General features: G+C 39.9%; 1 protein-coding gene across 4 annotated transcripts; it reads left to right on the top strand.

Annotated features, from left to right (window-relative positions):
- The first annotated feature begins 9 nt into the window (after nucleotides 1-9).
- On the top strand, nucleotides 10-17833 carry POLR3C (RNA polymerase III subunit C). Of its 4 annotated transcripts, XM_037039086.1 has the most exons (16): nucleotides 258-341; nucleotides 1169-1256; nucleotides 1567-1733; nucleotides 2232-2487; nucleotides 2598-2783; nucleotides 4120-4208; nucleotides 10683-10787; nucleotides 10916-11008; nucleotides 12610-12690; nucleotides 12914-12965; nucleotides 13307-13367; nucleotides 13817-13967; nucleotides 14683-14784; nucleotides 14912-14961; nucleotides 15379-15528; nucleotides 17398-17833. In XM_037039086.1, exons 3-16 carry the CDS (start codon nucleotides 1587-1589, stop codon nucleotides 17477-17479), a joined length of 1605 nt encoding a protein of 534 aa, XP_036894981.1. In that variant the 5' UTR covers nucleotides 258-341; nucleotides 1169-1256; nucleotides 1567-1586; the 3' UTR covers nucleotides 17480-17833. The 4 variants fall into 4 exon arrangements, with proteins under 4 accessions (XP_036894980.1, XP_036894982.1, XP_036894983.1 ...); XM_037039085.1 differs by lacking the exon at nucleotides 1169-1256 and having other exon boundaries at nucleotides 10-341; XM_037039088.1 differs by lacking the exon at nucleotides 1169-1256 and having other exon boundaries at nucleotides 254-341; nucleotides 1630-1733.
- Nucleotides 17834-19111: the final 1278 nt, after the last annotated feature.

The following is a 19111-nucleotide window of genomic DNA, read 5'->3' on the forward strand; positions in this document are numbered from 1 at the left end:
TCTGTCAGTCACGTGAGTCAGCCTGGCCCAAATAGGCGGCGGCGCAGATCGCGACCCCAATGCCTTCCTCCAGCACCTAGCAGCTACAAAACCGAAAACCCACCCGCCACTTCTCCAACAGCCCCTCGCCAGTCCTCCAACCTCCCAGCGAGAGGAAAGAAAGAGCGTCCCTGGAAACCACCGAGATTCTGGGGTAGAGTGGCCTACGCGTTTCTTTTTTCCGAGTCCTTGTCAGCCTTGCGTGAGAGAGCCAACGGCTCCCTCTCTGCCACGGCGGTTAGAGGGAGCCGCACGAACCCGTGGCGGGGAACTTCGCGGCGTTAAACTGCAGTGACCCAGAGGTGAGTGGAAAACGCCGTCTGAACAGGGCGGCCCTGTCTCTGGACCAATGGATCAGAGCTAGAACCAAACTCCTTGGAAGGCCTTTTCGAAAATGGCAGTCAGGGGATGCTTCTCGAAAGATGTGTGGGTGAGATGCTGAAGCTGAGAGGCAAAGGCTTGGCTTCTAAGGAACTGGGAGAACTGAATGAACAAACCAATGTTTGGCAGCACTTGTGATGATACAAAAAAACGCAAGTAATTATGTAGTATGATCTGTTTGTATCTACTTTGTGAAGAAGTAGAATTTTCAAAATTAGATACTGCCCTGCAAACATCATACCTCATTTCCTATTTGAAACACCCTGTCGCGAAGCTTCCCTTTACCTATTAATTTCCTTTTCTAAGTTACCATTCTCTTTATGGACTGGGAATGACACTGCCTGTTCACTCCCAATAGGCTGTAAAGTGGCCTTAATTATTCCAAACAGTGAAGTGTAGAATTGAAAGTCTGTGACATTGCAAAACCAATTTACACCCAGTCTTTATAGAAAATTAGAATCACACACAATCTCATAAAAATAAATGTAGTGTATAGTCCAGTCTTTTTTTAGTCATGCATTTTTTCTTAATTGAATTTTCCTCTACATTTTGCTTTGTAGCTCTCTTATTTAGTGAACACTTTTCTATGCTAAAACATTATACATAATTTTAAGTGTTGGAGTAGTATTCCATTGTATGATATACCATAATTTATTGAATTAATTCTTTACTGTTAGACCTTAGGTTGTTTCCAGTATGTTAGTATTCTAAGGAGAATTACAGTGACATCTTTTTATTATTTCCTTAGAACAAAGTATCCAAAACAAAATTATTAAGTTGAATATATGCAAAATATTAAGGCTTTTGATATGTAATATCAAATCACCCTCTACAAAGTATGTGAATTTATGCTTAGCAGTTCTACTCCCAACATAAAAGAAAAACTTCCCAGTATACAGTGATTTTTTTAAAAACATTTTATTTATTTATTTTTAGAGAAAAGGGATGGGAAGGAGAAAGAGTGGGAGAGAAACATCAATGTGTGGTTGCCTCTCATGTATCCCCTACTGGGGACCTGGCCTGCAACCCAGGTATGTGCCCTGACTGGGAACCGAACTGGCGACCCTTTGCTTCACAGGCCTGTGCTCAATCCACTGAGCCACACCAGCCAGGGCTAGTGACCTTTTTTTTTAAATTCCATTACAGCTCTGAGATTCCTTAGTACGATGACTCAAGCAGAAATTAAACTATGTTCTTTGTTGCTGCAAGAGCATTTTGGAGAGATCGTGGAAAAAATTGGAGTCCACCTAATCAGAACTGGCAGCCAGCCAATAAGAGTAATTGTCCATGACACAGGAACATCATTGGATCAGGTATGTTTGGATGATATAAATTGCTTTTATTTTCATCAGTTTCTTTTACGTACCTTTGAAAGCCTGTTTTAGGATCAGAACAGTATTATTTGTGGGGAAAGGATGAGATGTAGACCCCAAGGTTCTGCTTCTCAAAGTGTTCTTGGCTCATCATTGCTTCTTAGGCAAATCTTTGCTCTTCCTTTGCTGTACCTCATTTTTCATAATGAGTCTATGAATTTCAGTACTACCTTTAAGGAATGAGAATAATAGAAGGGAAGTAAATTGTACTTTGAAAGATAAAGATCAGAGGAAATATGAGCATCATAGCGAGGAATCTTCCTGATTTCTTCCATTGATGTGTGATTCTTATTAGCTCTTCCAATGGAAGGAGAAAGGTAGCACAGAGATTCTTATCCAGCCATCTCCTGAAGCTTAGTAAACTGTTGGGCAAAAATTGTCAGCAATAATAAGCTATGTCTTCAGATCTTTTCTCTCTTTCTTTTGGGTCTTATCTAGGTTAAAAAAGCCCTTTGTGTCCTCATCCAACATAACCTGGTGATATATCAAGTGTACAGACGTGGTATGGTGGAATATGAAGCCCAGTGCAGCCGGGTGTTGCGAATGCTCAGGTATCCCCGTTACATCTATACTGCCAAAACACTGTACAATGACACTGGAGAGCTTATTGTTGAGGAGTTGCTGTTGAATGGCAAAATGACAATGTCAGATCTCGTGAAGAAAGTGGCAGACCGGCTCACAGAAACAATGGAGGGTTAGTACTATATCAATAGCTATTAGCAAAAGCGTAAATTGGCTTGCTGCAGGAGCAGACCCTCAGCTATCCTAGGCCATCTCACCTGCCTCTTTTCTCCTGTTGTACAGATGGCAAGACCATGGACTATGCTGAGGTATCAAGCACATTTGTGCGACTAGCAGACACACACTTTGTGCAGCGTTGCCCATTGGTGCATGTCACTGAGAATTCAGACCCTGGGCCACTGCCACCTGCCCCCACTCTTGTCATCAATGAAAAGGACATGTACCTGGTTCCTAAACTGAGCTTGATAGGTAAGGAATTTTGACCCCTGTAACTGTGATTTTCCCTAATTGTGGATTCTTCCTCGGTGATTATTACATGAATGAATCAATCGAGCAGTTACCAAGTATTTATACTGTGCCAGATACTGTGGTGTAAGATATGAAAAACCTTTATTGTCTTCGCATTTATGGGACTTCAGGCTAATCATAGGAGACTTACATTAATTAAATAATCACATAGGCATATAACTAACAAACTGTCATAAACACTATGAAAGAAAAGTGTGAGGTGTTTTGAAAATATGTAGCAGGACTATAGTTATCTGGGGATTTGGGACAAATGCTTCTTTAAGAAAGTGGTATTTGCCTTGGCTGGCGTAGCTCGGTGGATTGAGTGCAGGCCTGCAAACCAAACAGCCATGGCTCAATTCCCATCAGGGCACATGCCTGGGTTGTAGGCCAGTTCCCTGCAGGGGACACACAAGAGGCCACCATACATTGATACTTCTCTTCCTCTCTTCTTCCTTTCCCCTCTAAAGATAAATAAAATCTTTTAAAAATATAAATAAATTAATTTTAAAAAATAGAAAGTGGTATTTGACCTAAAATTTGAAACAGAAGTAGGAGCCAACCAGAGAGGTAAAGTATAAAGGGGTATAAAGGATAAGCATTTTTGACAAAAGGAATAGTATGTAATGAGAAACAAATAAAAGTATTTGAGAAAGTGAAAGAAGGTCAGTTAAAGCATGTTGAAAAAAGGAAAGAGAGCCTTGAGAGTAAGGGAGATAGGCAGGGGCTAGATTATCAAGACTTCGTACAATATCTATTCTTTATCCTAAGAACAGGAAAATCACTAAAGGATTTTAAGCAGAGAAGTGGCATAATCTAATTTGCATTTTTAAAGATTTTTATGTGCAGAAAGGATGGGGCAAGAGTAAATGTAGACAAACCATTGAAAAATTAGATATAAACATGGTAAGGGAGAGAGGTATCAAGAATGACTTCTATGTGTCTGATTTGCATATGTGGGAGGATGATGTTCATTTGCTGTAAAAGGAAGCATTAGAGTGTCCTTATTTAACATATCATACGAGCTTCTCAACAATTAGCTCTTCAGTTGTCGTTGTACAATTGAACAGGAGTAGTTTGAGGGATTAAGGTCATTAATTCCTTCTTTAACATGTTGAATTTCAGATCACCTCATCATTTACGTAAGTTTCTTATAGCTACTCCATCTCCTGAGCAATTCTAACCTAGAGGCAGCTGCAGAAGTCTTTAGAATAGGGACACATCTGCTCTCATGTTTGATCATTTCCTGTCATCATATGAGATGTAGCCTAGCTATTCCAAATGTTTTATTTGGCAGGGAAAGGTAAAAGGAGGAGATCATCAGAGGATGATGCTACTGGAGAGCCCAAGGCCAAGAAACCAAAACATACCACAGATAACAAAGAGGTAATGGGGCATTTTGATGAGGAGTCCTCACCCTGTGGCATGCCAGAAGGAGCACTAAGATAAGCCCCAAGAGCCTTTAAAGATAGCTGGGTTGAGAAGTATAGTATATAGTGGATTTTGAACTACATTAAATATTAGCCAGCAATAGACTAATGAAGAGTGAGTGAACTCCATTGCTGATTCCCTTCTGTGGCTTAACTCATTTCACTCACTGGACAGAGGTAGCAACTTATGTAAAAAGGGGGGGAGCAGCTTACAAAAAGTTTATGTTATTCAGAATAGCTGGGACATAGAGACCCATGAGAGCCAGTAGTAAGAAATGCATCTAGAAAGCTATATGTAAGCCTGAGCTTTTATCTTCCAACACTTTTTCAGTGTCTCTATGAAGATGTCTAATAAGCATCTCAAATTCAGTACAGCCAAAACAGAATAATTGCTTTCCTCCAACCCAAATATCTACTCTCTCAGCTTTCCTTGTTTTAGTAAGGAACACCACCTATGCTAGCTACCTAGGACACCGCCATTTGCTTGAGCCAAAATCCTAGGAACCATCCAGTTCCCCAGTACAACCTGTCAGCCCATTTTCCAAAATTACCTGAACTCCAACTCTTTCTCACCATTTCCACTGCTATCATCCTAGTCCAAACCACTACCATCTCTATTCAAAACTTTGCCAATACTCTCCTACATGGTCTCACTTCCTGCATTCGTACCTATTAAAAGCCAAAATTAGTTTCTAAGATTTTTCCCTTTAATCCCAACATGTCACTGATTTAGAATCCTTTAAAAGCTTCCCATTAGTCTTAGAAGAAATACAAGTCTTTTTTTAATATATTTTATTTATTTTTACAGAGAGAGGATGGGAAGGAGAAAGAGTGGGAGAGAAACATCAATGTGTGGTTGTCTCTCACGTATCCCTTAATGGGGACCTGGCCTGCAACCCAGGCATGTGCCTTGACTGAGAATCAAACCAGCGACCCTTTGCTTCACAGGCCCATGCTCAATCTACTGAGCTACACCAGCCAGGGCAAAATACAAGTCTTAACTGTGGATTATTAAGCCTTACCTGACTTCCTAGGGACAAGACTCTCCAACCTCAGCACTTCACAATCTTCTTGCTCACTGTGTTCCAGCTTTTTTTCCATTTCTCAGACATGTCAAACTAGCCCTGGCTGAGTAGTTTAGTTGGATAGCACTATCCCAATACACCAGAGTTGCAGGTTTGACCCCCAAGTCAGGGTATATACAGGAATCAGCCAATGAATACATAAATAAGTGGAACAACAAATTGATCTCTCGCTCCCTTTCTCTTACTTTCTCTCTCTCTCTCTTTCAATTTTTTTTGAGGTAAAAAAAAATGTCAAACTCTTTGTAGTCTTCAGGCTTTGCCTGTAATAATTCTTCAACTTCAAATGCTTTCCCTACAGATCTTTATATAGTTGCCTCTTTTAAATCATATTTTCTTGCAGTTCATGCATTATTGCCCACCCTCTTCCTAAGTCACTACCACATTTTTCCATTTCATATTCATAGCCTTTACAAGTAGCTGAAATTATTTTTATTTGTGTACTCTGTTTTTGTACTCTCAGTAGGCTATATGTTCCTCAAGTATCTTGACTCTGGCACCTGGAATATTAGCAAGACATCAATAAATATTGCATGACTGACTAAGAGGTGTGAACTCTATCCTGAAGGCCAGGGGAACTACTAATGAATTTTAAGCGGGGGAATAAAATGGCTAGATTTGTATTTTAGAAAGTATTTGTATTTGTATTTTACTATAGTAGAGTGGTTCATAACTTGTGTAACTCCTTGGATTTCAAAGAGTCCACCGGAATTTATGCATATGCATTTTTCTGTGAAGTATTTCATAGTCTTCAAGGGAATTATGACCCCAAAAAAGTTAAAAAGCAAAAAACAAAAAACACTGCTCTCTGAGTAATGGGAAGAATGATGCAAAAGGACCATGATTAAAAGTAGAAAACCTACTTTTCTTGTTTCTTGTTTCTTCATTCTTTTTTATTTTTATTTTATTTATTTATCTCTAGAGAGGAAGGGAAGGAGAGAAGGAGAGAAACATCGATGTATGGTTGCCTTTTGTGAGTCCCCTGCTGGGAACTGACCCGCAACCCAGGCATGTGCCCTGACTGGGAATCGAACCGTGATCGTGTGGTTCGCAGGCCCGCGCTCAATCCACTGAGCTACACCAGCCAGGGCTCTTCATTCTTTTAGTTACCATTTTTGTAGCATCCATTATATTAAAAAGAAGAAATGAAGACCAGTTAGGAGGCTATCGTAATAATCAAGGTGAGCCATAATTAGAGCCTGAAATAAGGTAATGTCAATCAAGATAAAGAAAAATACATATTTGATAAATATAAAGACTAGATAGAACTTGGTAATTGGATGGTTTATGAGGGAGAGCAAGGGGTTAGTGATGATAATCAAGTTTCTAGCTTAAGAAATTGGGTTGGTTATAGTTAGCTGAGAACTTTGAAAAAGAACAGTTTTAAGGAACAGATGCAAATGTCAAATAGTTGAGTCTATGCATTTGGAACTTGATAGTGTTCTAGAATTAATAGATTTAGGAGTACATCAATTGTTAAAACCTCAAGAACAGGTAAAATCACCTAAGCGCAATACGTAGAGTCAAAAAAATATGACTATAGACAGAACCCTGAGGAACATCAGTATTTATAGGTGGCATCTGGCAAAGGAATTGTGCAGGTTGAGGAAATGTAGTCAGAATGGTTAGGAGGAGCACAATAAAGAATGATGTCAGGCCCTGGCAAGTGTGGCTCAGATGGTTGGAGTCATCCTATAAACTAAGGTCTCGGGTTCAATAACAGATTAGGGCACATGCCTAGATTGTGGGTTCCATCCCCTAATTGGGGCATGTATGAGAGGCAACTGATCAATGTTTCTCACATCAGTGTTTTTCTCCCCTTTTCCCTCCCTTCCCCTCTCTCTAAAGTCAGTTTTTGAAAAAATTTATTTTTTTCCTTTTTTAAAATACATTTTATTGATTATACCATTATAGTTGTTCTATTCCCTCCCTTCATTCCCCTCCACCCTGCACATCCCCTCCCCCACCATGCCCCCCCTTTAGTTTATGACCACGTGTCTCAAGTTCTTTAGATTCTATATTTCCCCCACTATTCTCGCCCTCCCCTCTATTTTCTACCTACTGTCTATGCTATTTTCTGTACCTTCTCCCCCCTTCTCCTCCTCCCACTCCCCTGTTGCTAACCCTCCTTGTGTTCTTCATTTCTATGGTTCCGCTCCTGATCTAGCTGTCCTCTTGGTTTACTTTTGTTTTAGGTGTGGTTGTTAATAACTGTGAGTTTGCTGTCCTTTCACTGTTCATATTTTTCATCTTCTTTTTCTTAGATAAGTCCCTTTAACATTTCATATAATAAGGGCTTGGTGATCATGAACTCCTTGAATTTGATGTTCTCTGAGAAGCACTTTATCTGTCCTTCGATTCTAAATGAAAGCTTTGCTGGATAGAGCAATCTTGAATGTAGGTCTGTGGATTTCATGACTTGGAATACTTCTTTCCAGCCCCTTCTTGCCTGTAAGGTCTCTTTTGAGAAATCCGCTGACATTCTGATGGGCGCTCCTTTGTAGGTGACTGTCCCCTTATCCCTTGCTGCTTCTAGGATTCTCTCCTTCCTTTTAATCTTAGCTAATATAATTATGATGTGCCTTGGTGTGTTCCTTCTTGGGTCGAACTTCTTTGGGACTCTCTGAGCTTCCTGGATTTCCTAGAAGTCTGTTTCCTTTGCCAGACTGGGGAAGTTCTCCTTTATTATTTGTTCAAATAAGTTTTCCAGTTGTGGCTGTTTCTTTTCCCCTTCTGGTACTCCTATAATTCGGATGTTGGAGCATTTCAAGATGTCCTAGAGGTTCCTAAGCCTCTCCTCATTTTTTTGAATTCTTGTTTCTTCATATTTTTCTGTTTGGTCATTTTTTTCTTCCTTCTGGTCCACTCCCTTGATCTGAGTCCCAGTTTCCTTTCCATCACTATTGGTTTCCTGGGCATTTCCCTTCATTTCAATTAGTTTAGCCTTCATATGTTCCTCTAATTTGTGATTAGAATCAACCAGTTCTGTGAGCATCCTGATCACCAGTGTTTTGAACTGTGCATCTGAGAGGTTTGCTATTTCTTTTTTGGTTAGAGTTATTGGCTCTGGGGCTTTGAGTTCTTCTTGAGCCATATTTTGGACTGTTCGTGCCTGTTATGTATGAGGAGCGGAGCCCTAGGTGTTCACTAGAGCAGGGCAACTCAGTAGCTGGGTTGTGGTGCTGTATGTGGGGGCAGGGTCAAAGGAAAGCAATGGTGGTCCAGTCTGCCTCCTCCCGCCGCCGGGGCTGCGCATTTGTCCCACTGCACTCGAATGTGCGACTGTGGTCGGCCCGCTGCTTTGCGCACTCAGTGGGTTCGCCCGCTGAGGCCTGCTCAGTCTGCCTCGCTGCCCACTCCTCTGCTGGCCTCTCTGCTCTCTAATGTGTGACCGTGGCCAGCCTGCCCCGCACCCTCACTGGGTCCTCGCTGCCACCTGCTGCTACTCCAGCTGCCTGCGTGGCTGGGTCGGGGGATCTTTCCTGCCAGACCCTGCTGTGCTGCTGGCTCCGCCCCTCTTACTGGTCTGGGTTGAATGGTTCATTGTTGTTGGACTTCCGTATAGTTCAATTTTCTGTTCTTTGGCTGTGTCTTTGTTTACCAAACCTTTGTTATATTCAAACTTGGTTGTGGGAGAAGGCACAGTGTTTCCACCTACACCTCCATCTTGGCGGAAGTCCCAGTTTTTTAAAAAATTTAAAATTAGGAAATGAAAAAAGAAAAAAAGAATGGCCCTGGCTGGCTTAGCTCAGTGGATTGAGCGCAGGCCTGCGAACCACACAATCGCGGTTCGATTCCCAGCCAGGGCACATGCCTGGGTTGCATGACAGTTCTCAGCAGGGGACTCATGAGAGGCAACCATACATTGGTACTTCTCTCCTTCTTCCCTTCCCTTCCCCTCTAAAAATAAATAAATAAAATATTTAAAAAAAGAAAAAAGAAAAAAAGAATGGTGCCATAAAATCCAAGGGCCACAAAGACTTAAAAAGAAAAAATGTCCAGCTATGTCATATGTTTCAGAAAGATCAAAAAAGGCCAGAACTGGAAAGTCTTCTTTGAACTTAATAACAAGGAGGTCCTCAGGGACCTTTGCATTTCATTCAGTACAGTGCTGGAAATGGGTTAAGTACATCTGTGAATGGGGATACAGCTGGGATGGTCAACTCTTTGAAAACCTTGGCTATGACAAAAATGAAAATGAGAAAAAAGAAAAGGCATAGTGTGAAGAATTATTTACAGTAGTATAGATTTGAATAAGATAAAGGCTGATGGGGAAAAGACAGTAAAGAAAGAAAAGCTGAAGATCGAGAGAGGAGGGAAAACTGAGCTGGGTCCCTGAGAATGCAGAAGAGGGTAGAATCTAGCATACCGTTGTGGGCATTAACCTTAGGTAAAAGGAGAAACATTTTTTTCACTGTGAAAGAAGTGAAATTAAAAAAGAAAGAAAGAGTCCTGGCTGGGGTAGCTCAGTGGATTGAGCACTGGCCTGTGAACCAAAGGGTTGCTGGTTCAATTCCCTGTCAGGCACATGTCTGGGTTTTTGGCCAGGTCCTCAGTAGGGGCCACTCAAGAGGCAACCACACATTGATGTTTCCCTCTCTCCATCCATTCCCCTAGATAGATAGATAGATAGATAGATAGATAGAAAGAAAGAAAGAAAGAAAGAAAGAATATATATAATTTTTTTTTAATTAAGGAAAGAAAGAAATGGGTATGTGCACAAAGTTGAATGAGTTCTGGCCTAATGGCTTCTGTTTTCTCTCTGAAATAAGATGCAAGGTCATCTGCTGAGAGTGGTAAGGGTGGGGTAAGTGAGAGATCTGAGGACACTGGAGAAGAGTAAAAATATAAGTAGAGAGAAAAATGTTGGAGGTGGGCTTAGAGAATCTGGTCTGAGACTGAATTTATTGAGGCACTAGTCCACTTGACTGGATGATTTTTCTGCAGCCAATCTGTTGCTACTGTATAGGAAAAGAAATGGTGACTAGTTCAATCCAAGCTCCCCACCAGAAAATTCTTTTTTTTAAATATATTTTATTGATTATGCCATTACAGTTGTCCCATTCCCCCCCTTCATTCCCCTCCACCCTGTACACCCCTCCCCCACCATTTCCCCCTTTCGTTCATGTCCATGTGTCACAAGTTCTTTAGATTCTGTATTTTCCATACTATTCCTGCCCTCCCCCCCATCTATTTTCTACCTACCGTCTATGCTACTTATTCTCTGTACCTTCTCCCCTCTTCTCCTCTTCCCACTCCCCTGTTGCTAACCTGCCATGTGATCTCCATTTCTATGCAGAAAATTCTTCACTACATCTAGATGCTTCTAATCCTTTTTTCCTCCTCAGCCCACTCCAGATGATGGAATTTATTGGCAGGCAAACCTTGACAGATTCCACCAGCACTTCCGAGACCAAGCCATTGTCAGCGCAGTTGCCAACAGGATGGACCAGGTGATATCTATGTGGGTGGGGCAGTGACCGTCAGGGACATTCTTATTTGCCAGATGTAGCCATAGATATATAGCCAGAGCCAACACAGAAGAATGAATTCTGAATTCTAGTTCACTTTTCAAATATAGACCAGCAGTGAGATTGTGAGGACCATGCTTCGGATGAGTGAGGTTACCACTCGCTCTAGCGCCCCCTTCACTCAGCCATTGTCTTCCAATGAGGTGAGTTTGATGTACTACTTTTCTGACAGGTTCTTGGGTATTATAACATACAGCGTGTTATTAGGTTGAGCTTGGAGCCTTAAAAGAGTGAGTCTTTGTTGTTTAAGGTGAGATGGGGATTACCTTCAGGTAGTAGGTACCAAAATAGTTGGTGTCTTGGATCCAGCCTACAAAAACCTATAGTATTGTATTAGTCAAACTATTGTACAAACTATTCCCATTCTAAGTACAAACTATTCCCATTCTAAGAATGCACTATTTGGAAACTGCGAGCTTTAGTGCTCAGGACATTATTTGGCTCCTTATATTTGTTTTTTTCAATATATTAGTTTTGCACATTTTAAATGTTTTATTATATCTGTTTCTTAAAATGTTAATATTTAATGTTTCTAATATGTTTATTTTCTAATATTCTAGAGTAATATTCTTACTTTCATAATTATATTTTTCCATATAAAATATATTTAGTAAACTTTTACATTGTTTATATAAAAAAACTTGTATAACAAAAAAATTAAAGGTTTTCTTTTTCTGATGATAAAAGTAATTACATGACCTATATTCAAACTGCATAGACATGTATAATTTTTTAAAAGTTGTAGTTCCACCCTGGCCAGCATGGCTCAGTTGGTTGGAGTGTTATCCCATGGACTGAAAGGTTGCAGGTTCAGTCCCTGGTCAGGTCACATACCTAGGTTGAAGGTTGGATCCCCCTGGTCAGGGTGCATATGAGAGACAACCAATCAGTGTTTCTCTCTCTCTTCCCCACCCCTCTCTCTAAAAGTCCTCAGGTAAGGATTAAAAAATAAAAGGTGTAGTTCACCAAACTTTCAGGAATGCTGAATATGTTCTATATCTTATTGCAGATGATACTTAAATGGGTATATACAATTTTCATCACTCATCAAATTAAATCCTTAAGACCTGTGCTTCTATATATGTAACATACCTCAATTTAAATATATACAGCGTCTGGCATAAATAACGCCCCTCTTTTATTACAAAATCATAAGCATATAATTCTGTAACATAACAATATCACACACAAGCACACCATATGACATTTTAGGTTCAAATTAAAACTGTAAATTATTACCCTAACAACCACACTCAAGCAGGCATTACTTCTGCTAGACCCTGTACATAGTTTTGCATAATTCCAACCTCAAAGATCTTTGTTAATAGTTTGATATGTATCTTTATTCAGACCTTTTTTTATATATCTCACATATGTGTAGGTATATTTATATATATATTAACCAAAAAAGTAATGGATTATACTCTATCTACTGTTCTAAACTTGCATTTTTCACATGCCAGCATGATAATACACCTTCTTTTCACATCAGTTATAGATCTGTCTTATTTATAATAGCTATATCATATTCCACGTAGTGACTATGCTGTTTTTTATTTTAATCCATTTCATCTTACTATTGGATATTTGGATTATTTCTAGATTTTTACTGTTACAAACAATGCTGCTGTAGTTTTAGATATTTTTATATTGTGGTATCTAAAATTAAAACATCTTTATTTTAGTGATGTCAGCAATTCTAAGTTCCCAAACCCATTTTCCCTGTCTCTCTTTGTTCCCATAGATCTTCAGATCCCTACCTGTCGGCTATAACATCTCTAAGCAAATTCTTGATCAATATCTCACTCTGCTGGCAGATGATCCAGTAAGTCTGTTTTTGCTTTTTTGTTGTTTATCTCTTTTTTCTGCTATGTTTATGATTTATTTCATTGGTATCATTCTCTTATAGCCTCATTCTCTACATAGCCAACTGAGACAATAAGAGGGTTACCTTCTACAAACTCTTGGCTAGCTTAGCTTCTTAACGAGAATCACTGGATTTTCCATTCAGTTAACACACACACATACTCTCTCTTTTTTTTTAATAGCTAGAGTTTGTTGGAAAGTCTGGTGACAGTGGTGGAGGAATGTACATCATCAGTATCCTTACCAGTGATTACCTTACAGTCAAGCATCCAGACTGTGAAAGAGAGTGGTGACTTAGGAAAGAAAGGGTTTGATAATATTTAGTATACTAAATAAGTTAACTAACACATTGATGATAAGTAAAAAGGACTTTTAATTAACCACATTTTTGTTAAGCTAAATCCTGATTTGAACACCATAGTTAATTAAGGTTTAGAAATACTTATTTACCATAAATGTGATCAATGTGAAAAACAAATAACATTTAAATTCTAAATTAGAGACTTGGGAATAAAACTAAGATCACAATGACCAGGCCAAAACATTATTGAATAACCTTAATCCTCTACATGAAGACCTGCATAAGGCTCTTGGATCCCTAGCCAGAGCCAGTCTGGAGTCCGTTGTACAGGAGAGGTAAGAGGGTCACCCTGTTTGGGGTTGGGGTCAGACACTTCCTTTCCATGCCCTGTTTGAACAAGTAATGTAATCATTATGTAAGCAGCCAGCATAGGCATACCTTGGCATATCTTGCCACATTTTTCCACTCAACTGCTTTGGATCCCATCTACTACTACTCTTCATCCTAAATATCCTCCTGCTCAATTCCCAGTGGTATCAATTAACCAGCCTTCCTAAAGCTTTTATTTACCAGGGCAGGAACTGAGGTGCTCAAGTGTGGCAGCAGTCGGTGACTACCTTATGATTAACAGCACTATCATCAACCTGTGAAGTTGTGAAAGAATTCTGATTGCCGTTCTTCTCTGGTCCTGGCTCCACACATGCAAACAACAACCACCATCTGTGACTAGGAGCTAAAGCTGATATATGTTGGCATGCCATTTGCTTTCTTCATTTCTTTCCAGATTTGGGTCTCGTTGTGCCAGAATATTTCGTCTAGTTTTGCAAAAGAAACACCTGGAACAGAAGCAGGTAGAAGACTTTGCAATGATTCCAGCAAAGGAGGCAAAGGATATGCTTTATAAGATGCTCTCAGAAAATTTCATATCACTCCAGGTAACCAATGATTTAAAAATCAACCAAGAGTGAAACTCCTGAGGCAAGCACCTAAACCCCAAACAAACTCTGTATCTAGCTCTGAGACAGAGGGGGGGAAAAGGATTAATAAAGATACAGCAAGCACTTGAAAGATAATTGTGGGGCTATAATTGACCACGTAGGAAAGAATAAAAAATCACCCTTTTTCTTTAGCTCCTCGTCTCTAATTTGCCGTTTCCTTGAACCTTAAGTTTATTATTGATTAAATCTATCAACAACATCTAGTGAGTTCTTACTATATGCAGAGCCATGTAATAGGCCCTATAAGGAGATAAAATGGACTTTGGAGTTAGAATCATAACTCTGCGACCTACCTAGTTACAGTGAGCAAATTACCCACTGTAATTTTTCCACCTATAAAATGGTGATGGATGATGGTAATAAAGAAAAAATGTGGTTTGTGGTAAAGATCAACTATCATCTACATGGCACAAAAGAATTGCTCAGTAAATGTTAGTTGCCTTCTCTTCTTCACTCAAGTTGTTGATAGTCAAATGGAAAAAAACAGCAGCCCAGTTCTCCTTGTGTCTGATTATGCCATAAACACAGATGCTAAATGACTGGGGGAAAGGAAAGAAGAGAGGATAGTAGTGTCACTTGAGACAAATGTTTACTTTGCTAGTTCTGAAGAACAGTCTAATTTCTCTGATTTTTCTTTTCTGTGAACAAGTAGGAAATTCCCAAAACACCAGACCATGCCCCTTCCAGGACTTTCTATTTATATACTGTGAACATCCTCTCAGCTGCCCGAATGTTGCTGCACAGGTGCTACAAGGTAATTCCTCTGGACCTTTTCTGTATTCCCTCCACACAAACTAGTTTTACTCTCAGGCCCCCTTTAGCCATTTTACCTGAGCTACTTAAACAGAACTACATGCATTTTTTGTCTTCTTTCTCCTCAGAGCATAGCCAACCTGATAGAAAGGAGACAATTTGAAACCAAAGAGAACAAGTGAGTAGCATTTTAGTTTAGTAATTATACATTTTTCAAGGTCAAAGGCTTGAGGAGAAATTTCCTATAGAAATAGAAACCAGTAGAGACAATAACCAGTTTCATTGTATTGAATTGTTGGCTTAGGTTGGTATAAATAATGCATGAGCCTATACTTTTCTAATATACCCCCAGTGAAATAATTTTGTATATTAAAGAGAAATGTACAAACCATCACCAAACTTACAGTGCAAATGAGAGACAATAAGAGTTTCAGGAGTGAAGTCACATTTCTAATTAAGTTTATAGAAAACATCCTTGGAGGGTGACATTATCCACTTTGGCCAGGAATGTGGTCAAGGGGGAGTTATGCCCCAAGGCTAATGAGTAAATCTCCATGGTTAGGTGACAAGCCTCAGAGTTGTGTTTGTCTGACAGGCGTCTACTAGAAAAGTCTCAGAGGGTAGAAGCCATCATTGCATCTATGCAGGCTACAGGTGCAGAGGCGGCACAGCTACAGGAAATAGAAGAGATGATCACAGCCCCTGAACGCCAACAGCTAGAGACTCTAAAACGTAATGTCAACAAGTAAGCATCATACACTTCCAACTTATGTTTCAAAATACCTTTGAGACAAATCCACCTCTCCAAGTTAATACAACCAAACCTAAACTCACTGTCTTCTTTTAAGTTCAGGTAATGGAATTTAATTTACCTATTTCCCCAATCTGAAAACTCTGAAGAGATTCTCAGCTTCTTCCTCACCACACACTCTTGTTCACCGAAGTTGTGATGTGAACAACTTCAGTAATGTGTCTCAAATCTGGCCTTTTCTCTCTTTTTTTTAAGATTTTATTTATTTATTTTTAGAGAGAGGTGAAGGGAGGGAGAAAGAGAAACATCAACTTGTGGTTGCCTCTCACGTGGCCCCCACTGGGGATCTGGCCTGCAACCCTGGCATGTGCCCTGAGTAGGAATTGAACCGGCTACCCTTTGGTTCGCAGCCCACACTCAATCCACTGAACTACGCCAACCAGGGCTCAAATCTGGCCTTTCATCTTGGCCCCTAGGCAGGCCTTCAAAACCCTTCCTAGGTCTTCACAATCACCACTACCCCTCCTCATCCCCTGCCAACCATCTCTTAAAAGCTCTCACAGTTACTATCTTTAAAATGATTGATATCACTCTCCTACTTTAAATGCTTTATAAATTCCTATATTTGTAGTATAAAGACGAGCCTCCTTGATGTAACGTTTAGAACTTTTTACAGTTTCATAACTGCCTCTTTCTCCATCTTCATTTCCTTTTACTTCTCACCATTCGCCTTAATAGGGATTGCTTTGAATCTGTAGATTACTTTGGGGAGTGTTGCTATCTTAACAATATTAAATTTCCAACCCATGAATATGGGACATCTTTCCTGTTATTTGTCTTTAATGTCTCAATGATGTTTTGTCATTTTCCATGTTTAGGTCCAGTACTACTTTTGTTAAATTTATTCCTAAGTATTTTATGTTTTGATGCTATTTTAGCATTTTCGTTATTTCATTTTTTGAATTAATTGACAGTGTACAGGAATAAACCTAATTTTGTGTTTTGATGTTATATCCTGCAATTTTTAAGAATTTGTTGACTCTCCCTGGCTGGTGTAGCTCAATGGATTGAGCATGAGTCTGCAAACCAAAGGGTCTCCAGTTTGATTCCCAGTCCAGGGCACATGTCTGGGTTGCTGGCCAGGTCCCCAGTGTGGGACACATGAGAGGCAACCACACATTGATGTTTCTCTCCCTCTTTCTCCCCTCCTCCTCTCTCTAAAAAAAAATTAAATCTTTAAAAAAAAAGTTTGTTGACTCATTTTTTGTTTGCAGATCCTTTGAGATTTTTCTATATATAGGATCATATCAATCTGAATGCCTTTTATTTTTTTCTTAACTAATTGCCCTCACTAGAACCTATAGTAAAAGGTTGAATGAAAGTGAGAAACAGACATCCTTGTTTTATTCCTGATCTTAAGGAAAAAGCTTTCAGTTTTTCACCATTAAGTATGATATTAGCTGTGGAGTTTTTATAGATGGCTTCAATCATGTTGTGAAAGTTCTCTTCTATTCCTAATCACTACACACTTAGCCTCAGCCACTCTCAGCTTCTATTTTAAAACACTCGAGATCCTTTTATACTTTGGCCTTTACATGTGCTATTGTTTCTTCTCATAAGTTACAGCTTTAACTTCTTGTAGGACAGAGGCTACCTCTTTTGAATCCTTGGCAATTCCCACAGTGCCTGGCATTTAAGAGATGCTCAGTAAATGGGAGAATGATCTATTGGTTCTCCTGCTTTGTACCCAGAACTCTCAAGGGTAACCAGGCTTTTCTCCATGGCCACACCCAGCCCCATCTCTAATCACAAATATGCTAATAAATGTTCAGTCTGAGAAGATGCTTTCACTTTTTCACTCAGGTTGGATGCCAGTGAGATCCAGGTGGATGAAACTATCTTCTTGCTGGAGTCATACATAGAGAGCACCATGAAGAGACAGTGACAATGACCCTGAAAAAGAGTCTTCCTCAAAGATCTGGAGGGATTGGGAGGAAAAATAAAGGAGGTGCCTGGATGTACTCTTTGCAGTGGGATAAGTTATAGATTCTGGTACTGAAATCCTTCATCCCCACCTCCCACAATATGCCAGAAAGAGTGAGACATATATTTTTTAATGTTTGCTGATCCTTCTTGACCTATCACTATATTCTCTCCTCCTTGGCAGGAGAAATTTAAAATCAACTATAGTAATCCATCAGTTCCCACCAAGAAGTCAGCTCATCCTGTGTTACAACATCCTTGGAAGTGGAAGAAATTTCTTCCCAATTCCATTTTCAGAAGCTATACCTGTTCTCTATTTTGTTACAATGTAGTCTTTTAAAAGATTTTATTTATTTATTTTTAGAGAGATGGGAAGGTGGGGGGAGAGGGAGAAGAACATCAATGTGTGGTTGCCTTTCATGTGCCCCACACTGGGGACCTGGCCTGCACCCCAGGCATGTGCCCTAGACTGGGAGTGGAACTGGCAACCCTTTGGTTCACAGGCCCACACTCAGTCCTCTGAGCCACACTAGCTGGGGTTGTTTTGCTTACAATGTAATCTTAAACACATACATGCATATACATACAATGTAGAGAATGTGACAGACTACCACAAAGTAGGGGGAAAACTATTTTCAGGACTAGTAGGTGCATTAGCCCAACTCCAGAATCTATGGGTAGAAGCCACATTTGCCAGCTCCAGGTTGAAATTGTGTATGTAAAACATTTCATAAAGCCCAGCATATGATAAGTACTCAGTCATTGCCTTCTTCTCCATAGTTCCTTGAGAGTGGCAATTCTAAGCGTGCTTTCTCAGTACCATGAGTTATATAGTGGATGTAACTTGTCATAGCAGCCTCAGTTCACATGAAGCAGTTAAGTGTTGTTTTGTAATCTCTAGTTTCCTCTTACCAATGTTCTAATTAATTAAGCACCTGAGTGCCAATTAATTGCTAGCCATTATCCTAGGTATGACATACAAAGGTAAACAGGATGGCTACTCATCATTTAGTGAGCACATATAACCAGTACTAGGCTATACCTTAGAGATACAAAGATAACTACACATTGCACATGCAGGCTAGTGGGAGGAGACAAAGAAGTATGGAGGGAGGTGTATAATGGAAAGTATCATGTACAGACAGACCATTTAGAAAGTGTCACTTGATCTGTAGTTTGAAAAATGAAAATGAGGATTTAGCAGATAGAAGGGGACAAGGATCCCAGAAGGAAGTAGAGGCTGGTTTTGGGGAGAACTGCAAATAGGATATAACTAGAAAAAAAGGCATATGAATCATGCCAGACTTGAGGCAAAAGAAGGGGGAGGTGTCAAAAATGTTCCCTGCGTATCTGGTTAGATAGGTGTAATTTGAGGCGATGCCTGCTGCAATAAGTGCACACAGCGTTGTGGAAGGGTGCTTAGAATTCAGCCTGAGGCTGTTGGATGGGGAACATGTGAGACCAGAAATCATGTGGTCTGGGGGTCACTGTCCTAAACAGATGGGAAGAAAAGAGGAGCTGATGGTTTAGAAGTGGTCTCCTTTGTCATTTATTAATATTACACTGATGATTCATCCCCAAATGTTCTTAAATT

This window comes from Sturnira hondurensis, unplaced genomic scaffold, assembly GCF_014824575.4.
Source record: "Sturnira hondurensis isolate 20B ecotype Veracruz unplaced genomic scaffold, ASM1482457v3 Scaffold0024990, whole genome shotgun sequence".
Lineage (NCBI taxonomy): Eukaryota > Metazoa > Chordata > Mammalia > Chiroptera > Phyllostomidae > Sturnira > Sturnira hondurensis.

Coding starts and splice junctions, on each gene's coding strand:
- POLR3C (XM_037039085.1), top strand. CDS start 1,587: ATGACTCAAGCAGAAATTAAACTATGTTCTTTGTTGCTGCAAGAGCAT. Junction 13,368..13,816: donor GAGTCCGTTGTACAGGAGAG/GTAAGAGGGTCA, acceptor ATTTCTTTCCAG/ATTTGGGTCTCGTTGTGCCA. Junction 13,968..14,682: donor AAAATTTCATATCACTCCAG/GTAACCAATGAT, acceptor GTGAACAAGTAG/GAAATTCCCAAAACACCAGA.